Source organism: Stegostoma tigrinum, chromosome 7 (genome assembly GCF_030684315.1).
Source record: "Stegostoma tigrinum isolate sSteTig4 chromosome 7, sSteTig4.hap1, whole genome shotgun sequence".
Lineage (NCBI taxonomy): Eukaryota > Metazoa > Chordata > Chondrichthyes > Orectolobiformes > Stegostomatidae > Stegostoma > Stegostoma tigrinum.
Genome location: NC_081360.1, coordinates 5,227,599 through 5,249,438, shown reverse-complemented (window position 1 = coordinate 5,249,438; position 21,840 = coordinate 5,227,599). Strand labels below are relative to the sequence as shown.

Here is a 21,840-nt window from a genome sequence, read left to right as displayed (position 1 = left end):
AGGATGGGACATGAAAGCTTATAACAGTGTGGCATACTGAGTGCCCAGGAGAGACGTTAAAAACAATGCTAGTCTCTGGCACCTGTACCTTTTGGGGTGGAGAATCATAGTGTCATAAAGTAAAATAGCATTGAAACAGGCCTTTCGGCTCAAAGCAGTCCATGCCGACCATGGTCCCCACTCAGCTAGTTCTAATTGCCTACATTTGGTCCGTATCCCTTTAAGCCCTTTCCATCCATGTACCTATCCAAATGTTTTTTACATATTGCTATTGTACCTGCCTCAATCACTTTCTCTTGCAGCCCATTCCATATATGCACCATCCTCTGCCTGAAGCAATTGCCCTTCAGGTTCTTCTTAAATCTTTCCACTCTCACCTTAGACCCATGCCCTCTGGTTTTTAAGTTCCCCATCTGTGGGAAGCTGTATGCATTCATTCTGTCTATGCCCTTCATGATTTTATACACCTCAGTAAGGTCACCCCTCATTCTCCTACATTTCAAGGAATAAAATCCTACCCTGGCCAACCTCTCCCTATAACTCAGGCCTACTAGTCCTGACAACATCCTCGTAGATCTTCTTTGCACACTTTCCAGTTTAACTATGTCTTTCTTGTACCAGGATGACCAAAACTGTACACAATACTCCAAGTGTGGCCTCACCAATGACTTATACAACTGGAACATAAGGTCCCAATTAGTATACTCAGTGCCTCGACCGATAAAAGTAAGCATGCTTAATGCCTTCTTCACCACCCTGTCTGCCTATAATGCTGCTTTCAACTAACTATGTACTTGTACTCTTAGGTCCTTCTGTTCCACAAAACTCCTCAGGACCCTAGAAATTTGCAGTATAAGTCCTACCTTGGTTTGACTTGCCAAAGTGCAACGCCTCACACTTACCTGCATTGAATTGCATTTGTCAAACCTCAGCGCACTTCCACAGCTGATCAAGATCCCTCCGTAATTTTTGATAACCTTCCTTGCTATCAACAACACCTCCTAGTTTTGTATCATTTGCAAACTTATTAATCATGCCTGTATATTCACATCCAGATCATTTACGTAAATAACAAATAACAAATAACAAAGATCCTGGCACCAACCCCTATGGCACACCACTAGTCACAGGCCTCCAGTCCGAGAAACAACCTTCAACCACAACCCTCTGCTTCCTACCATTGAGCCAATTTTGAATCTAATTAGATTCTAATTAATTAATTAATTCTAATTAATTCTAATCTAATCTAAATAATCTAATCTCTCCCTGGATCTCATGCAACCTAATTTATGATTAATCTGCTGCGTGGGACCTCGTCAAAGGCCTTACTAAGGTTCACATAGACAACATTCACTGCCTTACCCCTGTCTATTCTCTTTGGTTACCTTTTAAAAAAAACTCTAAAAAGTTGTGAGGTCTCGAGCAATGCTGCACTCTCTCAGATACCTCAGTATGTTGGACAACCAGGTCCGTGTGCATGCAGCAGTGGGACAGAGGATCATTCAATTATCCTGGAGCAAATCGCTGTGGCTATTGGTTTGTACAGGAAGTTGCAATCCGGGAAACATAGCCCAACTTTAACACAGACCCACCCAACCACAGAGAGGCACTTACCACTGAAGGATACTGGGTAAGTGGGGCTGATTGTGAACAAGGGTATGTATGAGATAGAGGGAATATGTGTGTGAAGAGAGAGCATATGTGTGTATGAGAAAGAGAGACAGTGTGATAGAGAATGTGTGTATGCCACAGTGAAACTGTGTGTGTGTGTGTGTGTGTGTGTGTGTGAGAGAGAAAAAATGTGTGTATACAAAGAACAAAGAAAATTACAGCACAGGAACAGGCCCTTCGGCCCTCCAAGCCAGCGCCGATCAAGATCCTCTGTCTAACGTGTCATCTATTTTCTAATAGTCTGTGTCCATTTGCTCCCTGCCCATCCATGTACCTGTCCAAATATATCTTAAAAGACGCTAATGTGTCTGTGTCTACCACCTCCACTGGCAATGTGTTTCAGGCACCCACCACCCTCTGTGTAAAGAACTTGCCATGCATATCTCCCTTAAACTTTCCTCCTCTTACAGTAACACAATGCCCTCTCATGAGTGACCCCTCAAACAAGGGAACAGCTGTTCTGTATTCACCCTGTCCATTCACCTCAAAAGCTCAATTGTGTCTCCCTCCTCAGTTTTCTCTGCTCTACAGAAAGCAATCAAAGCCTATCTAGTCTCTCCTTATAGATCAATTTCTCCATTCCAGGCAACATCCTGTTGAATATCCTCTGCAGCTCCTCTAATGCTATAACATCTTTCCTGTAGTGAGGTGACCAGAACAGCACACAGTATTCCAGTTGTAGCCTGACCAATGCTCTGTTAAATCCCAACATTACCTCCTTGCTCTTATACTCTCAGTCACAACTGATGAAAGCAAATATGTGAGAGATCGTGTACTTAAAAGAAAGAGTGAGTTCGGGAGTGTGTGTGAGAGAAAATAATTTCTAAATGATAACCCCTAGTTCTAGATTCTCCCACAAGAGGAATGATGCTTTCAATATCCATCTGGTCAAGATCACTCAGGATCTTATATGTTTCAATTAAGTCACTTCTGACAAAGAAATAGGATGCAGAATAAATATTTAAATTGAATTGAAGGCGAGACATACACAGGATTTTGGGAAAGGTGAGGAGAGCAGAATTAATTGGGTAGCTCTTTCAAAGAGATCATGGACTCCATAGACTTGATAATCTTCATTTGTGCTGTAAAACTCTGTAATGCCACCAATGTAAAGGAATAGTACTGAAGGAACAGTACTTTTAGTGCTACACGTTCTGAAAACATCAGAGCAGGAATGAATGAACTATGGTGCTCTTTGGATGTCTCCCATCTGTCACCACCCCAGCCAACCACCCCCACCCCCAAGAATACACGAGGTAAACACATCATCAAAGACTGCTGCTTTTGCAGAGAAAGGCTCATACACGTTATGAGCAATACAAGTCTTTTATTCACCCTGCAGCTAAACATAAGGATTTACACTGGAACCATTCTCCCTTCTCACTCTGGATAAGAGTGCTCTTAGGGACTGCTAGTGGATGGTTCATAGACATCTCCTGCGTGTTGTAGCTTATTTCTCACTCCTTCCGTTTGCCCATCAGCTCTAAGACCTGCACTGTGTTTCGTCTAGCCTCCTCCAGGAGGTCAAGAGCCCTTGCTCTGGCCTGTGGGCAAGCAGAGAAAATGTTAGTTGTTAATCTATATACAGAAATGCTGTTTACGCTAACAGCTCTTCAGTATTGAATCTACACAGAGAGTCTTCTATACTGGGACAGAAAACAGGTGGAATACAACAATACCTTGTGTGTAGCTTACATCTGCAAACTAAGGAATCACCTGAAGCCTCTGGGCCCCCTGATAAAACAATTACATTCAACACCAACTATGGACTTGCACACAACTGCACTCATGATTGAATATATGTGCTTGCTGTACACAGGAGGTTCTGCCAATTATTCTGATGAATAAAGGAGCCATCACCTCTTGGTGTGCTGTTCCTTTGCTCCCCCACAGTTTTGCAGTAACTTGTCAGCCATTGGGTATGTAATCAAAACCATTTGGGTGATTAATGAAGAGATAATGGCAGATGCTGGAGAATTCCAAGATAATAAAATGTGAGGCTGGATGAACACAGCAGGCCAAGCAGCATCTCAGGAGCACAAAAGCTGACGTTTCGGGCCTAGACCCTTCATCAGAGAGGGGGATGGGGAGAGGGAGTTGGAATAAATAGGGAGAGAGGGGGAGGCGGACCGAAGATGGAGAGTAAAGAAGATAGGTGGAGAGAGTATAGGTGGGGAGGTGGGGAGGTAGGGAGGGGACAGGTCAAGGAGGTGGGATGAGGTTAGTAGGTAGCTGGGGGTGGGGCTTGGTGTGGGAGGAAGGGATGGGTGAGAGGAAGAACCGGTTAGGGAGGCAGAGACAGGTTGGACTGGTTTTGGGATGCAGTGGGTGGGGGGGAGGACCTGGGCTGGTTGTGTGGTGCAGTGGGAGGAGGGGATGAACTAGGCTGGTTTAGGGATGCAGTAGGGGAAGGGGAGATTTTGAGACTGGTGAAGTCCACATTGATACCATATGGCTGCAGGGTTCCCAGGCGGAATATGAGTTGCTGTTCCTGCAACCTTCGGGTGGCATCATTGTGGCAGTGCAGGAGGCCCATGATGGACATGTCATCTAGAGAATGGGAGGGGGAGTGGAAGTGGTTTGCGACTGGGAGGTGCAGTTGTTTGTTGCGAACTGAGCGGAGGTGTTCTGCAAAGCGGTCTCCAAGCCTCCGCTTGGTTTCCCCAATGTAGAGGAAGCCGCACCGGGTACAATGGATGCAGTATACCACATTGGCAGATGTGCAGGTGAACCTCTGCTTAATGTGGAATGTCATCTTGGGGCCTGGGATGGGGGTGAGGGAGGAGGTGTGGGGACAAGTGTAGCATTTCCTGCAGTTGCAGGGGAAGGTGCCGGGTGTGGTGGGGTTGGAGGGCAGTGTGGAGCGAACAAGGGAGTCATGGAGAGAGTGGTCTCTCCGGAAAGCAGACAGGGGAGGGGATGGAAAAATGTCTTGGGTGGTGGGGTCGGATTGTAAATGGTGGAAGTGTCGGAGGATGATGCGTTGTATCCGGAGGTTGGTAGGGTGGTGTGTGAGAACGAGGGGGATCCTCTTCGGGCGGTTGTGGCGGGGGCGGGGTGTGAGGGATGTGTTGCGGGAAATACGGGAGACGCGGTCAAGGGCGTTCTCGATCACTGTGGGGGGAAAGTTGCGGTCCTTAAAGAACTTGGACATCTGGGAGGTGCGGGAGTGGAATGTCTTATCGTGGGAGCAGATGCGGCGGAGGCGGAGGAATTGGGAATAGGGGATGGAATTTTTGCAGGAGGGTGGGTGGGAGGAGGTGTATTCTAGGTAGCTGTGGGAGTCGGTGGGCTTGAAATGGACATCAGTTACAAGCTGGTTGCCTGAGATGGAGACTGAGAGGTCCAGGAAGGTGAGGGATGTGCTGGAGATGGCCCAGGTGAACTGAAGGTTGGGGTGGAAGGTGTTGGTGAAGTGGATGAACTGTTCGAGCTCCTCTGGGGAGCAAGAGGTGGCGCCGATACAGTCATCAATGTACCGGAGGAAGAGGTGGGGTTTGGGGCCTGTGTAGGTGCGGAAGAGGGACTGTTCCACGTAACATACAAAGAGGCAGGCATAGCTGGGGCCCATGCGGGTGCCCATGGCCACCCCCTTAGTCTGTAGGAAGTGGGAGGAGTCAAAAGAGAAGTTGTTGAGTGTGAGGACGAGTTCAGCTAGGCGGATGAGAGTGTCGGTGGAGGGGGACTGGTCGGGCCTGCGGGATAGGAAGAAGCGGAGGGCCTTGAGGCCATCTCCATGCGGAATGCAGGTGTACAGGGACTGGACGTCCATGGTGAATATGAGGTGTTGGGGGCCAGGGAATTGGAAGCCCTGGAGGAGGTGGAGGGCATGGGTGGTGTCACGGACGTAGGTGGGGAGTTCCTGGACCAAAGGGGAGAAAATGGAGTCCAGATAGGTGGAGATGAGTTCGGTGGGGCAGGAGCAGGCTGAGACGATGGGTCGACCAGGGCAGGCAGGTTTGTGGATTTTGGGAAGGAGATAGAAACGGGCCGTGCGGGGTTGGGGAACAATGAGGTTGGAGGCTGTGGGTGGGAGGTCCCCTGAGGTGATGAGGTCGTGAATGGTGTTGGAGATGATGGTCTGGTGCTCGGGTGTGGGGTCATGATCGAGGAGGCGGTAGGAGGTGGTGTCGGAGAGTTGGCGTCTGGCCTCGGCGATGTAGAGGTCAGTGCGCCATACTACCACAGCTACCTAGAATACACCTCCTCCCACCCACCCTCCTGCAAAAATTCCATCCCCTATTCCCAATTCCTCCGCCTCCGCCGCATCTGCTCCCACGATAAGACATTCCACTCCCGCACATCCCAGATGTCCAAGTTCTTTAAGGACCGCAACTTTCCCCCCACAGTGATCGAGAACGCCCTTGACCGCGTCTCCCGTATTTCCCGCAACACATCCCTCACACCCCGCCCCCGCCACAACCGCCCTAAGAGGATCCCCCTCGTTCTCACACACCACCCTACCAACCTCCGGATACAACGCATCATCCTCCGACACTTCCGCCATTTACAATCCGACCCCACCACCCAAGACATTTTTCCATCCCCTCCCCTGTCTGCTTTCCGGAGAGACCACTCTCTCCGTGACTCCCTTGTTTGCTCCACGCTGCCCTCCAACCCCACCACACCCAGCACCTTCCCCTGCAACCGCAGGAAATGCTACACTTGTCCCCACACCTCCTCCCTCACCCCCACCCCAGGCCCCAAGATGACATTCCACATTAAGCAGAGGTTCACCTGCGCATCTGCCAATGTGGTATACTGCATCCATTGTACCCGGTGCGGCTTCCTCTACATTGGGGAAACCAAGCGGAGGCTTGGAGACCGCTTTGCAGAACACCTCCGCTCAGTTCGCAACAAACAACTGCACCTCCCAGTCGCAAACCATTTCCACTCCCCCTCCCATTCTCTAGATGACATGTCCATCATGGGCCTCCTGCACTGCCACAATGATGCCACCCGAAGGTTGCAGGAACAGCAACTCATATTCCGCCTGGGAACCCTGCAGCCATATGGTATCAATGTGGACTTCACCAGTTTCAAAATCTCCCCTTCCCCCACTGCATCCCTAAACCAGCCCAGTTCATCCCCTCCCCCCACTGCACCACACAACCAGCCCAGCTCTTCCCCCCCACCCACTGCATCCCAAAACCAGTCCAACCTGTCTCTGCCTCCCTAACCGGTTCTTCCTCTCACCCATCCCTTCCTCCCACCCCAAGCCGCACCCCCAGCTACCTACTAACCTCATCCCACCTCCTTGACCTGTCCGTCTTCCCTGGACTGACCTATCCCCTCCCTACCTCCCCACCCACACCTTCTCCACCTATCTTCTTTACTCTCCATCTTCGGTCCGCCTCCCCCTCTCTCCCTATTTATTCCAGTTCCCTCCCCCCATCCCCCTCTCTGATGAAGGGTCTAGGCCCGAAACGTCAGCTTTTGTGCTCCTGAGATGCTGCTTGGCCTGCTGTGTTCATCCAGCCTCACATTTTATTATCTTGGAATCTCTAGCATCTGCAGTTCCCATTATCTCTGATCACATTTTATTATGTTGGGTGATTAATGAATCTGCTTCCAACAGTGCTAGGCAGTTCCAGCTCTTGAGTGAGCAGAAGAATTCTCCTTATCATTGTCATAAATTCATATAGTGCAGAAAAGGCCCTTCAGCCCATTTATGTCTGCACCAACATAACTACCACTAAAAAGGCACTAATCCCAACTTCCTGCCCTTGTCCTATATTCTTGAATGGTATGATATTTGAAGTACTCATCCAAATATTTTTAAAGATTGTAAGGTTTCAAGACAATGCATTCCAGATTCCCACCACCTGCTAAGTGAACAAAGATGATTCCCAAATCCCTTCAATCTCATGCCCCTTATAGTAACACAGTGATTGACCCCTCAAACAAGGGAACAGCTGTTCTGTATTCACCCTGTCCATTCACCTCAAAAGCTCAATTGTGTCTCCCTCCTCAGCTTTCTCTGCCCTACAGAAAGCAATCAAAGCTCATCTAGTCTCTCCTTATAGCTCAATTTCTCCATTCCAGGCGACATCCTATTGAACATCCTCTGCAGCTCCTCTAATGCTGTAACATCTTTTCTGTAGTGAGGTGACCAGAACAGCGCACAGTATTTCAGTTGTAGCCTGACCAATGCTCTGTTAAATCCCTACATTACCGCCTTGCTCTTATACTCTTTGTCACGACTGATGAAAGCAATTATTCCATGCGCCTTCTTAACTATCCTACGCACATGCTCTGCTGACTTAAGAGATCTGTGAACAATTACCTCAAGATCCTTCTGTTTCTCTGAGTTACCCAGTGTCCTGCCATTCATTAAATACTCCCTTACTTTGTTTCTTCTTCAAAGTGCATCACTTTACAGTTATCAGCTGTTGGTCTGCCCATCTGACCAACCCATTTATATCCTCCTGTAACCTACAACCAACTTCTTCATTATTAACCACTCTACCAGTCTTGATGTCATCTGAAAATTTGCTTAACGTTACCCCAATATTTTCATCTGTATCATTTCCCTCAATTCCATGTCAATTGGCTTCAGTCTGTGCCTTCTGGCCCCACTGCCTTAGAAATTATTTGTCTCTCTAGAACAAAAGCCTCAGTGATTTTGAACATCTCTGTTGAGTTTCCCTTAACATAGGACATAGGACATAGAACAGTAGAGCACAGTACAGGCCCTTCAGCCCACGATGTTGTGCCGAACTTTTACCCTAATCCGTAGGTCTATCTAACCTCCACCCCTACCTTATACTATAATCCATATGCTGATCTAATAGCCGCTTAAGTGCTCTTGATGAGGCCGACTCCACTACCCTCTCTGGCAATGCATTCCACGCCCCTACCACTCTCTCAGTAAAGAACCTACCTCTGATGTCTCCCCGAGTCTACCTCCACTCACTTTAAAACTACGCCCCCTCGTAAAAGCTACCTCCACCCTAGGAAAAAGTCTCTGGTTGTCTGCTCTATCCATACCTTTGATCATTTTGTACACCTCTATCAAGTCACCTCTCATCCTTTGTCATTCTAAAGAGAAAAGCCCTAGCTCTCTCAACCTTTCATCATAAGACCTTGCTTCCATTCCAGGCAATATCCTGGTAAATCTTCTTTGCACCTTTTCCAACGTCTCCACATCTTTCCTGTAATGAGAACTGGGCACAATACTCCAGATATGGCCGAACCAGGCTTTTGTATAGCTGTAGCATAACTTCATGGGTCTTGAACTCAATCCCTCTATTAATGAAAGCTAACACACCATACATGTTCTTAACAACTCTATCCACCTGAGTGGCAACAAAGAACAAAGAAAATTACAGCACAGGAACAGGCCCTTCAGCTCTCCAAGCCTGCACCAATCAAGATCCTCTGTCTAAACCTGTCATCTATTTTCTAAGGGCCTGTATCCCTTTGCTCCCTGCCCATCCATGTACCTGTCCAGATACATCTTAAAAGACACTAATGTGTCTGCGTCCACCACCTCCTCTGGCAACATGTTCCAGGCACCCACCACCCTCTGCGTGAAGAACTTGCCACTTTAGGGCTATTATTATTTTGTTTCTTTTCATCTTTCATGGAATGTGGGCATTGCTGGCTAAACTAGCATTTATTGTCTCCCCTTAATGGCCTAGAAATCACTTAAGAGTCAACCACGTTGCTGTTTGGGGGTCACAAAGCACAGGTAAAGACACCAGATGGGCATTTTATGACATGGCTGCCATTAGATTATCCTTTTTTCTTTAAATTTCAGATGTTTGTTGAATTCAAATTCAACAAGGTGCTGTGGTGGAAATCAAACTCATGTCCCCAGAACACTGGCCTGGTGTTCTGGATTATTAGTCCGATGACATGGCCACTACACCATCATCTCCCCTGCCATTATGCCATTGGCTGAGTTTCAAAAGAAAATTTTGTCCCAGCAGGAAGTTCCATGTTCATTGTGTGATTGATAGCTTAATAACCTTATGTAGAAATGTTTAGCTCTCTCTGTGTGGATTATGAATAGATGGTTTTAGTAAGGGATTGACCACTAGAAGTTTACAAGCTTGTAATGGCCTCCTGAATGGGAAATGTTTTACCATCCAGTGTGTTGAAACAGGGTTCTCTAAGACTCTCTCAAAATTTATTTTGCTCAATCTCCAGATGGCTCCTGAGGTCTCTCCATTTGGAGACTGCATGAGTTGACTTAGAGTTATCTTGGAGGCTGTAACGTGGGTGGGGGAACATGAGTTTGCATTATATTGACAGGGAAGCCAAGGAGGGGTCATGGGGAGTGAATGGGGGAGTTGAGAGGGCATGTGAAGGATGAGGTGTACTGGGTCTAACAGCTTTTATTACAACTGTGATGAAGTGCCAGAGATTCAGGGTTGACTTTCCAACCAGGTCACCTTGGCAATGACCCACCTCCTTGGTCACCTAGAAGCTATTTCTGGGGTTCCCTGAAATATCCCTATGCCCCGGAGGGGGAAATTTCCAACTCAAGCTACGAATCATGCTTAGTTGGACTATGCCCATTTCATCAGACTGTCTGTATCCAGACTGTATAATGAAGACTTATTTTCTATTTTGATTTGGACTGTGGAAGCTAGCATCCTGTAGATTATGCACAGGATGCTCCATTGCTGATTACATTTGATTCTGCATAGCCTAAAGGTGAGACCTCTGGCAGTGTTTTAATAAGTTAAAGATCTGTGAACAGTAGTTCAAGTACTAGTTTTCAGTCAGGCTTTTTTTTAAAGCTAACCAGAGAAGGTGGCTATAAACAGCAGTATTTCAATGGAGGTGGGTGACTGGTGTTCAGAGAGACTGAGGGCAGTGCAGATCTACCTACGCTGAATGGTTTGTTTGCCCTGTGAATTGGGGTTGTTGTCTTATGAATCCATTGGGACAATTGTGGGATAAGAGGCTGAGCCGCTAGGCAATGAGCAGTCTCAGGGCATCCTAAGGTTGGATCTTGTCACCTGACATTTACAAAGGCCTGGTTTTCTGGGTTAGTCAAATGACATTACCATTACATCACCACTGACAACTACATGCAGACAAAGTAGAAGCAGGAAGCCCTCCAGGCTGAATGATAGTTATTGTTATAAGTGGGAATTCTAAGGCCAGATCTTCACCAGCGAAGAACTGGAAGCTTTTGTGAAAGAGGTAGAGTTTTAATGAGGTCTGGTATCCTACAGTGTCACTAATGTCTGGGTGTGCTATTGTTGAGGAATTCATGGAATCTATCTTGACCACATATGCCATCTAGTGTACTTTTGTATATTAACCAATATTTACATCATGTTAATTCTGAACACAAGAGTGTGCATTTTAAATACTAGCTTGTTTTCCTTTTCTAACCTTGTACATTAAAGTTTATTTTGATTGTTTAAAACTGGAACATTGTAGATTTATTTTCTTAGTAGCTGGGTTCTCAAACTTATTTACTTTAAACAAAACACAAAGAATGCTGGAGAAACTCAATGGGTTTGGCATCATCGGTTGAGAGAGAAAAACAGTTAACTTTTCAAAGTCAATATGTTTCATCTTCAGAACTGAAACATGTTGGATTTCTTTTATACTTTGACAGAAATGGAGGAGGAGCAAGTGGCAGATGATGGAGAGGCCAAGTGCAAAGACATGGGGGTTTTTGATGGTGGTGAAAGAGGGGAAAAAAAAGCATTGCTTATCCCTAACAAGATTGCAGCCAAATTTCAGGGATGGGATCTGGTTCAGGATTGTAAAAGCATTAATGTCCTCTGTGATTGTAATAGCTGTTCCTACCCTTCTCACAATTTATTTCCCCAGCCTTTAGAAACATTGTACCCTCCACTTTATCCATACCTTAGTGCTGAAATCCTGCTCTTTCATATCCTTAAGGTTAATGATGACGTTGTAATAGGCTCCAAATACTCCCAGTTCCAAGGCTTTAGCAGCAACCTAGACAAAGACAGACAGTTTAGAGCAACATGGGAGAGGGTGTTGGTACATCTCACTTACCCCACAGGTAGTCTCCTGTTCTCTGGTTGGGTCAAGTCCAAACATCAAAGGGATTTCATGGGGAACACATACTACAGACAGCATGTCCAAAATATTCTTTCCATCTCAATCAGCTACTAAGCTTAGGTAAGCTCACAGAGATTGACAGTACAAAACTAACACACGCCCTGACTCTGTAAACATTTTAATCTGTTCAGGCATGCTAGGTCATAAATCTGGGGCAAGTGGGACTTGATCCCATATTCTTTGGCTCAGAGGTAAGAACACTACCTGTCTGACTTGACTTTATATCCTTTAAACCAGGCAACTCCTAGAAGCTTCCATTCAGAAGCAGAGAGTGATCTTTAAGATCCTGAAGGGACTTGGCAGGAGATGTGGAGAGGATATTTCCTCTTGTGAGGGAATCTAGAATGAAGGGCCAATGTTTAAAAATCAGGTGGATTTTTTTCTCTTAGAAGGTTGAGAGTCAATGGAATTCTGTTCCTCTGAAGCTTGGGGAAGACAGTCTTTTAATTTTTTTAAAAGGAAGAAATAGATAGATTCTTGACAAGTGAGGGGGTAAAAGGTTTTCAGGAGAGTTGGGAATGTGGAGTAATCATATCAGCCACAATCCTATTGAATGAAGGGGCTGGGTGGCTTACTCCTGTTTGCAATCTCACGTGTAACATCATCTTTTAACTAATCAAACCACCACATGAACTAACTGAAACTTGTTGCAGCTGGGTCTCTCAGTCCATTTTGGAGTTGAATCAACAGGCTGCAGAAGCAACTAACTGCTTCTGGCAATCGCGGCACCACGTCCCAGCTGATTTTAAAGCCCCCTAGTCCACCCCATAGCCAACTATACCTGCAAGTCTGATTTGCAGGCTATGTTTCCATAAGTTGCCATCTCTTTTAGGACAGGCCAGAGGCTGTTCACCTTCTCTGCTAAGCTCAGGGGGACATTGATTGCTTTCTTCAAGCCTTCCTGCATTGCAGCTTCTCGCCTGAGAAAGGAATTGAGAAGACAACATAACAGTTTATGACATGATCCATTTGAGCTGAAATCCACCTTCATATAATATTTAGAAATTTCTCCATAGGATGTGGGCATCATAATATTTATTGTCCATCTCTAAATGCCCTTGAACTGAGCGGCCACTGAATCAGATCAGCCACAATCCCTCTGAATGACAGAGCAGGTTCAAGCGGCTGAGTGGCCTACTCTCTTTGTGTGCCGGTGTCTCTTTATTTATCCAGTCCAATTCCCTCAATGTAAATTGAATTTTAAAGCGCCAGGAATATCTTCAAATAGAACAGATTTTAGAAGGAGGTGAAGTGCAGTAGCATCCTCACAGTTTGCCATGTGCTAGCAGAGAGTGATAGCAGTTAACTTTGCACTCAGCAGTCATACACCAAGGCAATTCATTTTCTCTCCCAAAATGGAGCGAAGCCTTTCAGAGGTCAGTTCAAATTCAACCATATTGCTATGGATCTGGAATCACAGTTAGAACAGACCAGCTAAGGACAGCAGAAATTTCCTTCCCTAAAAGGCTTGATGGGTTATTACAACAATCAATGAAGCCGTTTTCTCCCAAAATCCAAGATATGTAGGCTAGGTGGATTGGCCATGCTAAATTGCCCGTAATGTTCAGGGAAGTGTAGATAAGGGGGATGGGTTTGAGTAGGATGTTGAGTGTCGGTGTGGACTTGTTGGACTGAAGGGCCTGTTTCCACACTATAGGAATTCTATTTCTAATAATTGCCATGGTCACCATTACAGAGACAAGCTTGTTCAATCCTACTCGTTTGGCCTTTCCCCATGTCCCTACAACTTTTGTTCAATTGGGTACTGCACTCTAGATCCTAACCCCAGGGGTTGCCAAACTGTGGGTCATGCCCCAATAGGGTAGTGGGTTGACAATATGGGGCTGAGTTAGCAATGGCAACTGCCCAAAAAGAGAGTTCTGGGTTTAGAGCTGAGGAGCCACTGCACATGACTGTATGACTCTTGGGTTCAAGACTATATCAGGAATCCTTAAGACAACTGTGGGCACAAGAACTGTCTCCCCCACAACATTTTAATAATCGTGCCCTTCCCTGTCACATCTCATCAACTCCATTGATCCCCTTATCCCACTCTCCCTATGGGCTCACACCAATTTCACACATTAAATATTGAGCACAATGGGAACATTTGGGAAGAATTTAGAAAGAACCTCTTGCTGGAGCAAGGTTTTCCCCCATACTCCTGTTGGTTCATTCCCACTTGCCCTAAGGATGTTAGGGTTCGGTGTCCTCTGCTTCCAGGCCCTTCTGCCAATGGGAAGTCTGCAATGATCTAGAATGTTTAAAAATTTGGTGAAATTTCTCTTCCCTCAGAAGGTTGAGAGTCATTGGGGCTCTTGTTCCTGAAAAGCTTGTGGGGGCAGTCTTTTAATATTTTAGGAAGGACAGATTCTTGATAAACAAGGGGCTGAAAGGTTATAGTGATAAGTGGGAATGTGGGGTTATTCAGAATCAACCATTAACATGTTTAATGATGGAGCAGGCTCAAGGGACTGGGTGGCATTCCTTATTTGCATACTGGTGTCTCTATCTACCCTGTCCGGCTTCCTCAAAGTAAACTGAAGCCCCAACAAGATCTTCAAATACAGATTGAGGTGAAATGCAGTGGCATTCACGTGGTTTGCTAAGTGCTGGCAAAGGGGTGGTAGAAGTTGGCATTGCCGCTCAACTGCCATGCAGTGAGGTAATTCACTTTCTCTCCAAAAACGAATCAAAGCAGACATTGATCTGGATTGAGTACTCCTTTAAGGAGTTATTTCCTCTTGGAAGGGGCTAGCTAATAAGAGACTGTGGATTGGGGATAGGGGAGTGGTGCGATCGTGGGAATGGTCTGAATCGGGTTCTGTTCCTTCAAGAAAGATTTGCCCCAGGCTGGCAGTGACCAGCACTGTGTCTGAAGAGGTGTTCTCCAGGGAAAGAGGGAAGGAGGAGCAGGCACATGGATTCAGATTGCAGCCTTGCCACTTCTATTAATAGCCCTGTGTTATGGGAGTAGTGGATGGTTGCAGTGGGGGTCATGAGCAGAGACCATTCGGGAGACTGAGGCTACTCAGGGGCCAGAGTTTGCAGACACTGATGTGTGGGGATGGTAATGTCACTGTAAACTGACCCTGCACTGAGTGACCATGCCCAAACTGTGAGATGCATGATGATGGTGATGCAGTAGCTCAGATTTCCTGCATCTCAGGTTCATTCCTAGAGCCTCTTGGAGACATGCATGGCCTTGCTCAATGAATCACATGTCACTGCATTGAGATAGCGAACAAGAACCTTAGGAACATCATCCACTTTAGAGAAGAAATGAGATAGCATTGGAGAGGGTCCAGAGTGGAATTACACAGACGTTGCCTGGGATGTAGAGTTTCAGTTATGAAGAGAGATTGGACAGACTGGGATTGTTTTCTTTAAAGCAGAGGAAACTGAAAGGGGGTATACTTGAAATGTATAAAATTATGAGGGGCATAGGTAGGGTAGACAGAAAGAAACTTTTCCTTTGAATTAAGGATCAATGACCGTGGGTATAAATTTAAAGTAAGGGGCAAAGGTTTACATGTGCACTTGCCATGCCAAGGTAGACAAGGCTATGGACCAAGTGTTAAAAAAAAATTAGAATAGTTAGGTGGTTGCTTTGGTGTGAGGCAGATAATGATGGGTCAAAGGACCTTCTTCAATGCTGTAGATTTTTTTGACTGTATGAATCTAACCTATAAAGAGGATTTTGAACTTATGGGAGTCATCATGCCGAGAGAGCAAGAGGCTTTAGCAAAGTTACTTGAGCTTTGTCAATCTCCATCCACTGCACCTGTGTGGCTATCATGGTAGTACTGACCAACCAGCAGACTGCATTGACTGTAAAGGATTTCCATCCTCTGAGTCCACCTTGTCAGTGGATGTGCTTATCAGGGATGTGGATGTCAGGGTGTGCTTGGTACCATGGAAATGGTTACAATGGGTTATCTTGGGAGTGGTCTTCATGGAATGATCACCATGGCAGTGGTCACCACATGATTTGGGGACAGTCACCATGGAGCAGGACCCATGACAATATGGTGAAGAACTCTCAGGTGTCATAGCCTCGTTCTGTGAGTTCCTCAGAAAGGCTAAGCGTCATCTTCACATGAACATCTCTGCAGCAGCAGTGATTCCTCAGCAGACATGGGAGGAGTGGATGAGTGGGAATCTCACTGCACTAGTAATCCTGAGGGCTAGACTAATACTTTTCAGTCATGGGTTCAAATTCTATCATAGCAGCTAGTTGGAATCTACACAGTATGAATAAAGAATCTTGATTTGAAAGCTAGTCTAAGTGATGGTGAACATGACAGCTATTATCAATTGTTGTAAATATCCAACTTTTACCAATGCCCTTCTTTTCATTCACTCATGGGATGAGGATGTCACTGGCTAGGCCAGCATATATTGCCTAACCCTAAGTATCCAGAGAGCAGTTAAGAATCAACCACATTGCTATGGGACTGGGGCCACAAAAGGCCAGAGCAGCTAGGGATGGCAGTTTCCCTCCCCAAAGAACATTAGTGAACCAGATGGGTTTTCCCAAATAATTGGTAATGAATTCATGGTCATCGTTAGACACTTATTTCCAGTCTTTTACCAAGTTCAAATTCTATCATCTGCCATGGATGGGATTTGAACCTAGGTACCCAAAACATTAGCTGAGTCTCTGAATTAACAGTCCACCTCTCCATGATTCCCCTATCAGGAAGGAAATCTGCCATCTTCACCCAGGTCAGGCCTACATGCAACTCCAGAACCACTGCAATGTTGTTGTCTCTTAACTGCCCTTGGAAATGGCAGTTGTATCTAGAGACATCAAGGGATAGGAAACAAATACGTGCAAGCTGACAATGCTTATGAAATGATAGAACATAGAGAACATAGAACATAGAACTTTACAGCACAGTACAGACCCTTCGGCCCTCGATGTTGTGCCGACCTGTCATACCGATCTCAAGCCCATCTAATGTATACTATTCCATGTACGTCCATATGCTTGTCCAATGACGACTTAAATGTACCCAAAGTTGGCGAATCTACTACCGTTGCAGGCAAAGCATTCCATTCCCTTACTACTCTCTGAGTAAAGAAACTACCTCTGACATCTGTCCTATATCTTTCACCCCTCAATTTAAAGCTATGCCCCCTCATGCTCGCCGTCACCATCCTAGGAAAAAGGCTCTCCCTATCCACCCTATCTAACCCTCTGATTTTTTTTATATGTTTCAATTAAGTCACCCCTCAACCTTCTTCTCTCCAATGAAAACAGCCTCAAGTCCCTCAGCCTTTCCTCGTAAGACCTTCCGTCCATACCAGGCAACATCCTAGTAAATCTCCTCTGCACCCTTTCCAAAGCTTCCGCATCCTTCTTATAATGCGGTGACCAGAACTGTACACAATACTCCAAGTGCGGCCGCACCAGAGTTTTGTACAGCTTCGCCGTAACCTCTTGGTTCTGGAACTCGATCCCTCTGTTAATAAAAGCTAAAACACTGTATGCCTTCTTAACAGACCTGTCAACCTGGGTGGCAACTTTCAAGGATCTGTGTACGTGGACACTGAGATCTCTCTGCTCATCAACACTGCTAAGAGTCTTACCATTAGCCCTGTGCTTTGCCTTCTGGTTACACCTACCAAAGTGCATCACCTCACACTTGTCTGCATTAAACTCCATTTGCCACCTCTCAGCCCAGCTCTGCAGCTTATCTATGTCTCTCTGCAACCTACAGCATCCTTCGTCACTATCCACAACTCCAACCCTACCAGAAAATGAATATCTCAACTAAGAAAGTTTCCAATGTGTCAGAAACTCAGCCAACTATTAGAGTATCAGTTTGCTCATGAGGATGAAGGACAGATAGTTAGAGATAAAGTGTAAATTAATAATGCAGGGCAAACATGAGCACAGTGCAGTGAGGCAGATTACAACAGCACTCAATGGAGAAACAAGTGAAAGGAATAGTTTTTAAGAGAATCCAGCCTAGCTGTTCCCAATATGGGCATGATAGAACTACATGAAAGTGTTCTCAGCCAGAAACTAAAACTCAAAAATCTAGCTGAGAGGAATTAAGCAAAGTTGTCAGGCTGCATGAGGATGAAAGGCAAAAATATTCTTTAAAATAGTTGTGAAATGAATAAAAAGGAGCATTGAGCTTTATTGGATGAGTATCGCGATAGCCTAAACAAAGTTCTCAAAGCAGCTAAAGAGGAATTTACTGAAAAAGAAAATGAACCAGTTATACAAAAAAGAGGCTGTGTTAAACCTGCATCTTCTGAGAAATCCAAATCGCAAAGGAAAGGTCTTGGAAGAAAATTTAAGGATAGAAATGATCTTGAATTTAAAGATGGTGTGGTGAATTCAATTATACTTCAAGTCAATTTTGATATTTGGCTGGTTAAAATTTTTTGTAGACTTAGAAATTAAGAAAAATGCAAATTGGCAAGAACATGGAGGTTGACTGAATCAGAAATAAACACAGAAAGTGCTAAAAATACTCAGCAGGTCTGGCAGCATCTGTGGAGGGAAAAACGGAGTTGATGCTTTAAGTCCAGTGGCCCTTCTTGTTCAGGACCTACTCTAAAAGGTGAGAAGACTGATGATGATTCAGTAGAAACTGAAAGAACTGTGGATGCTGTAAATCAGGGACAAAAACAAAGTTGTTAGAAAAGCTCAGCAGGTCTGGCAGCATTTATGAAGGAAAAAACAGGAGTTAACATTTCAGGTCCGGAGACCCTCCCTCAGAACAGATGGTGATTCAGTGTCTGGCTTTTAAGAAGAACCAAGTAATTACTGAAGGTAAAAGGTATTGGTGATGTGACAGGGAATTTCTCCTTGAATTCCAATCCACAGCCACCAATATCCAGGAACCAAATAGTGTGCCAGAAGGAAGCAATGCTGTTGTTGGTAAAATTAAAATTAACCAGTGAAATAATGCCACAGAGACTGGTATCCAATCACCAAGTCCCCCTTTCTTTATACATGCATTGTACTTGACACTGGTCCAGCTTTCTCAGAGCCATTTCTCAGAATGAACAGAACCTCTTGACATTCCTGATTATATCTGTCAGCTAGGGCTCTCTGAATGGACCAGGTTAATAGCCCCAATCAGGGAACTCCTGAGAGGTCCACCTGACTGACTTTGTTACAATCACTGCAACCAGATCATACCTTTGGGTCCACCACAGACAATCCCACTGTGTAAAAACCAATATCAATTTTAAAAACAATTTGAAGAGTACCCAACTTAATTTTTAACCAGGGACATGATAATGCTGTAAAGGTTATTCAAAATATAAAAAAAGGCCTTTACTGTGATTGAAAGTGAATCAACCAGAAATAAAGTAATTTCTCATTTGCAAATGAGTTGAAATACTAAGAACCTACACAAACTAGATCTTAATTGTTCATTTTAGTGAGTTATAATGCCACCAAATACAAGATAATATTGAACTGGTTTGCACAGAATGTTTGAGGCTTACCTTTCCCTTTCTGCTGAAGTTGATTGGGGCAACTTGAGGGCAGCCTGAAAAAAACATAGAACAAACAAACTCAGTATATCATTGCAGCACCTGCATTTCAATTGACGCACACACATTGAGGTTAAAAGGATAACATGAACCTGATGCAATGCAAAACCAAATCAGTGTGTTTGCTTTAGAGTAAAGGGTAAACAGACTTTAAGGAGAGCTATTCAGCATGTGTGGAAATGATGGCAGATTGTATGGGACTGGAACCTGCTCTGTTTGTTAGCGTGCAGTGATATCTCCTCCCTAAAAATGCCTTGAAAATAGTTTAATAACGCCTGTGAATAATCGTTCACGCTTACAAAATTGTAGACATTGTGGGCTGAATCTTGTGTTGTTTTGGTAAAGTTTGAGCTGTTTCAGAGGGCTTTCCACTGTATTTTACCAAACCCACTGCATTAATTACTTGTCCCTCTCCCATATATGTGTCATGGTTAACTAGCAGCTTCTCTGTCAGATGATGGTATTTATAGATCACCAACAAAATGCTGATGATCACTTAAAATTGTCTTCTGCAGGGTATTTTAATATTGGAATATGCTTCCAGCCTCCTTGTGCCAGGTGAACCCAGTGCTGCCATTAATAAAACTACCACAGCTACCCACACCATTGATTTCATTAACCATTTTCCTGCTGATTGTGGGATTTGCTTGCCTTGAGGATGTGCTAGAAATTTTGAAAAAAAAACATGAGGATAGTTAAGTCCATTGGGCCAGATGGGATATACCCAAGGTCTGCATGGGAAGCGAGGGAAGAGATTGCTGCGCATTTGGCAATGATCTTTGCGTCCTCACTGCCAACTGGAGTAGTACCAGATGATTGGAGGTTAGCAAATGTTATTCCTTTGTTCAAGAAACAGTAGTCCCACTTTCCCTCCCAACAGAGGGTGGCAGAGAGACATCATTGAGGAGCATTCTGAGAGAGGTCAGCTTGATCACCATGACTGAACTGAGGATTGAGAAAGAACCCTCTCACAGTGCTGAGTGGCAAGAAGAGTATCCAATAGAGGATGGCAGAGATGCTTCACTACTTCATGTCTTTCTGCTGAAGGTAAATGGAGGTTTTTGTTATTAGACCCTCCCAGTGTGTCAAGTATATGTGTATATTAGTATTGTAGGTGTGAGAGAGGTCTTTGGTTTTGTGCATAGTCAAATTCCAACATTTTGTGCGTTTACTTGATTTGCAACAGTGCAGAACAAAACTACTTTTGTGTCAATGTATGTATACAAAGGCTTTTATGAAAAAAGTATATTGTTGAGAAAAAGAAAAGGAGCATTTTGGGAGAATTCAGCTTAGTCACCATGACTTAACAGCGGATCAAGCAAGAACCTAGTGTCAAGAATAGTAATCTCCAACATTACATTACCGCACTGTTTTATAGAACATAGAACATTACAGTGTAGTACAGGCCCTTCGGCCCTCGATGTTACGCTGACCTGTGAAACCAATCTGAAGCCCATCTAACCTACACCATTCCATCATCATCCGTATGTTTATCCAACAACTAGTTAAATGCCCTTAAATTTGATGAGTCTACTACTGTTGCAGGCAGGGCACTCTACGCTCTTACTATTCTGAGTAAAGCACCTACCTCTGACTTCTGTCCTATATCTATCACCCATCAATTTAAAGCTATGTCCCCTCGTGCTAGCCATCACCATCTAAGGAAAAAGGCTCTCATTGCCCACCCTATCTAATCCTCTGATCAACTTGTATGTCTCTATTAAATCACCTCTCAACCTTCTTCTGTGTAACGAAAACAGCTTCAAGTCCCTCAGCCTTTCCTCATAAGACATTTCCTCCATACCAGGCAACATCCTGGTAAATCTCCTCTGCACCCTTTCCAATGCTTCCACATCCTCATGGCTCCAAAACTCAATCTCTCTACCAGTAAAACCCAACACTGTATGCCTTCTTAACAACCCTATCAACCTGGGTGGCAACTTTCAGAGATCTATGCGCATGGATACCAAGATCTCTCTGCTCATCCATACTACCAAGAATCTAACCATTAGCCCAGTACTCTGTATTCCTGTTACTCCTTCCAAAGTGAATCATGTCACACTTTTCCACATTAAACTCCATTTGTCGCCTCTCAGTCCAGCTCTGCAACTTATCTGTGTCCCTCTGTAACCTGTAACATCCTTCTGCACTATCCACAACTCCATCAACTTTAGTGTCATCCACAAATTTACTAACCCATCCTTCTATGCCCTCATGCAGGTCATTTATAAATATGACAAGCAGCGGTGGCCCCAAAACAGATCCTTGCAGTACACCAGTAGTAAATGAACTCCAGGATGAACATTTCCCATCAACCATTACCATCTGTCTTCTTACAGCCAGCCAATTTCTGATCCAAACTGCTAAATCACCCTCAATCCCATGCCTCCGTATTTTCTGTAATAGCCTACCATGGGCAACCTTATCAAACGCTTTACTGAAAGCCATTTACACCACATCAACTGGTTTACTCTCATCCACCTGTTTGGTCACCTTCTCAAAGAATTTAATAAGGTTCGTGAGGCATGACCCACCCTTCACAAAACCGTGTTAACTATCCCTAATCAAATTATTCCTTTCTAGATG

At 44.8% G+C, this 21,840-nt stretch overlaps 1 protein-coding gene across 4 annotated transcripts in view; it reads right to left on the bottom strand.

Annotated features, from left to right (window-relative positions):
• The window catches only part of ftcd (formimidoyltransferase cyclodeaminase), a 104,537-nt gene that overhangs the window by 38,752 nt on the left and 43,945 nt on the right, over positions 1 to 21,840 (bottom strand). For 2 of the 4 annotated variants that reach the window (XM_048535090.2, XM_059647014.1), the window contains 4 exons: positions 19,207 to 19,250; positions 12,512 to 12,650; positions 11,509 to 11,604; positions 2,979 to 3,215 (listed from right to left, as the gene is read on the bottom strand). In XM_048535090.2, the coding sequence (XP_048391047.1) occupies positions 3,129 to 3,215; positions 11,509 to 11,604; positions 12,512 to 12,650; positions 19,207 to 19,250 (366 nt within the window). In that variant the 3' untranslated portion in view covers positions 2,979 to 3,128. Of the gene's footprint in view, positions 1 to 2,978; positions 3,216 to 11,508; positions 11,605 to 12,511; positions 12,651 to 19,206; positions 19,251 to 21,840 lie in introns of those variants that run through there. The other 2 variants (XR_007247982.2, XR_007247983.2) reach the window with 1 other exon arrangement.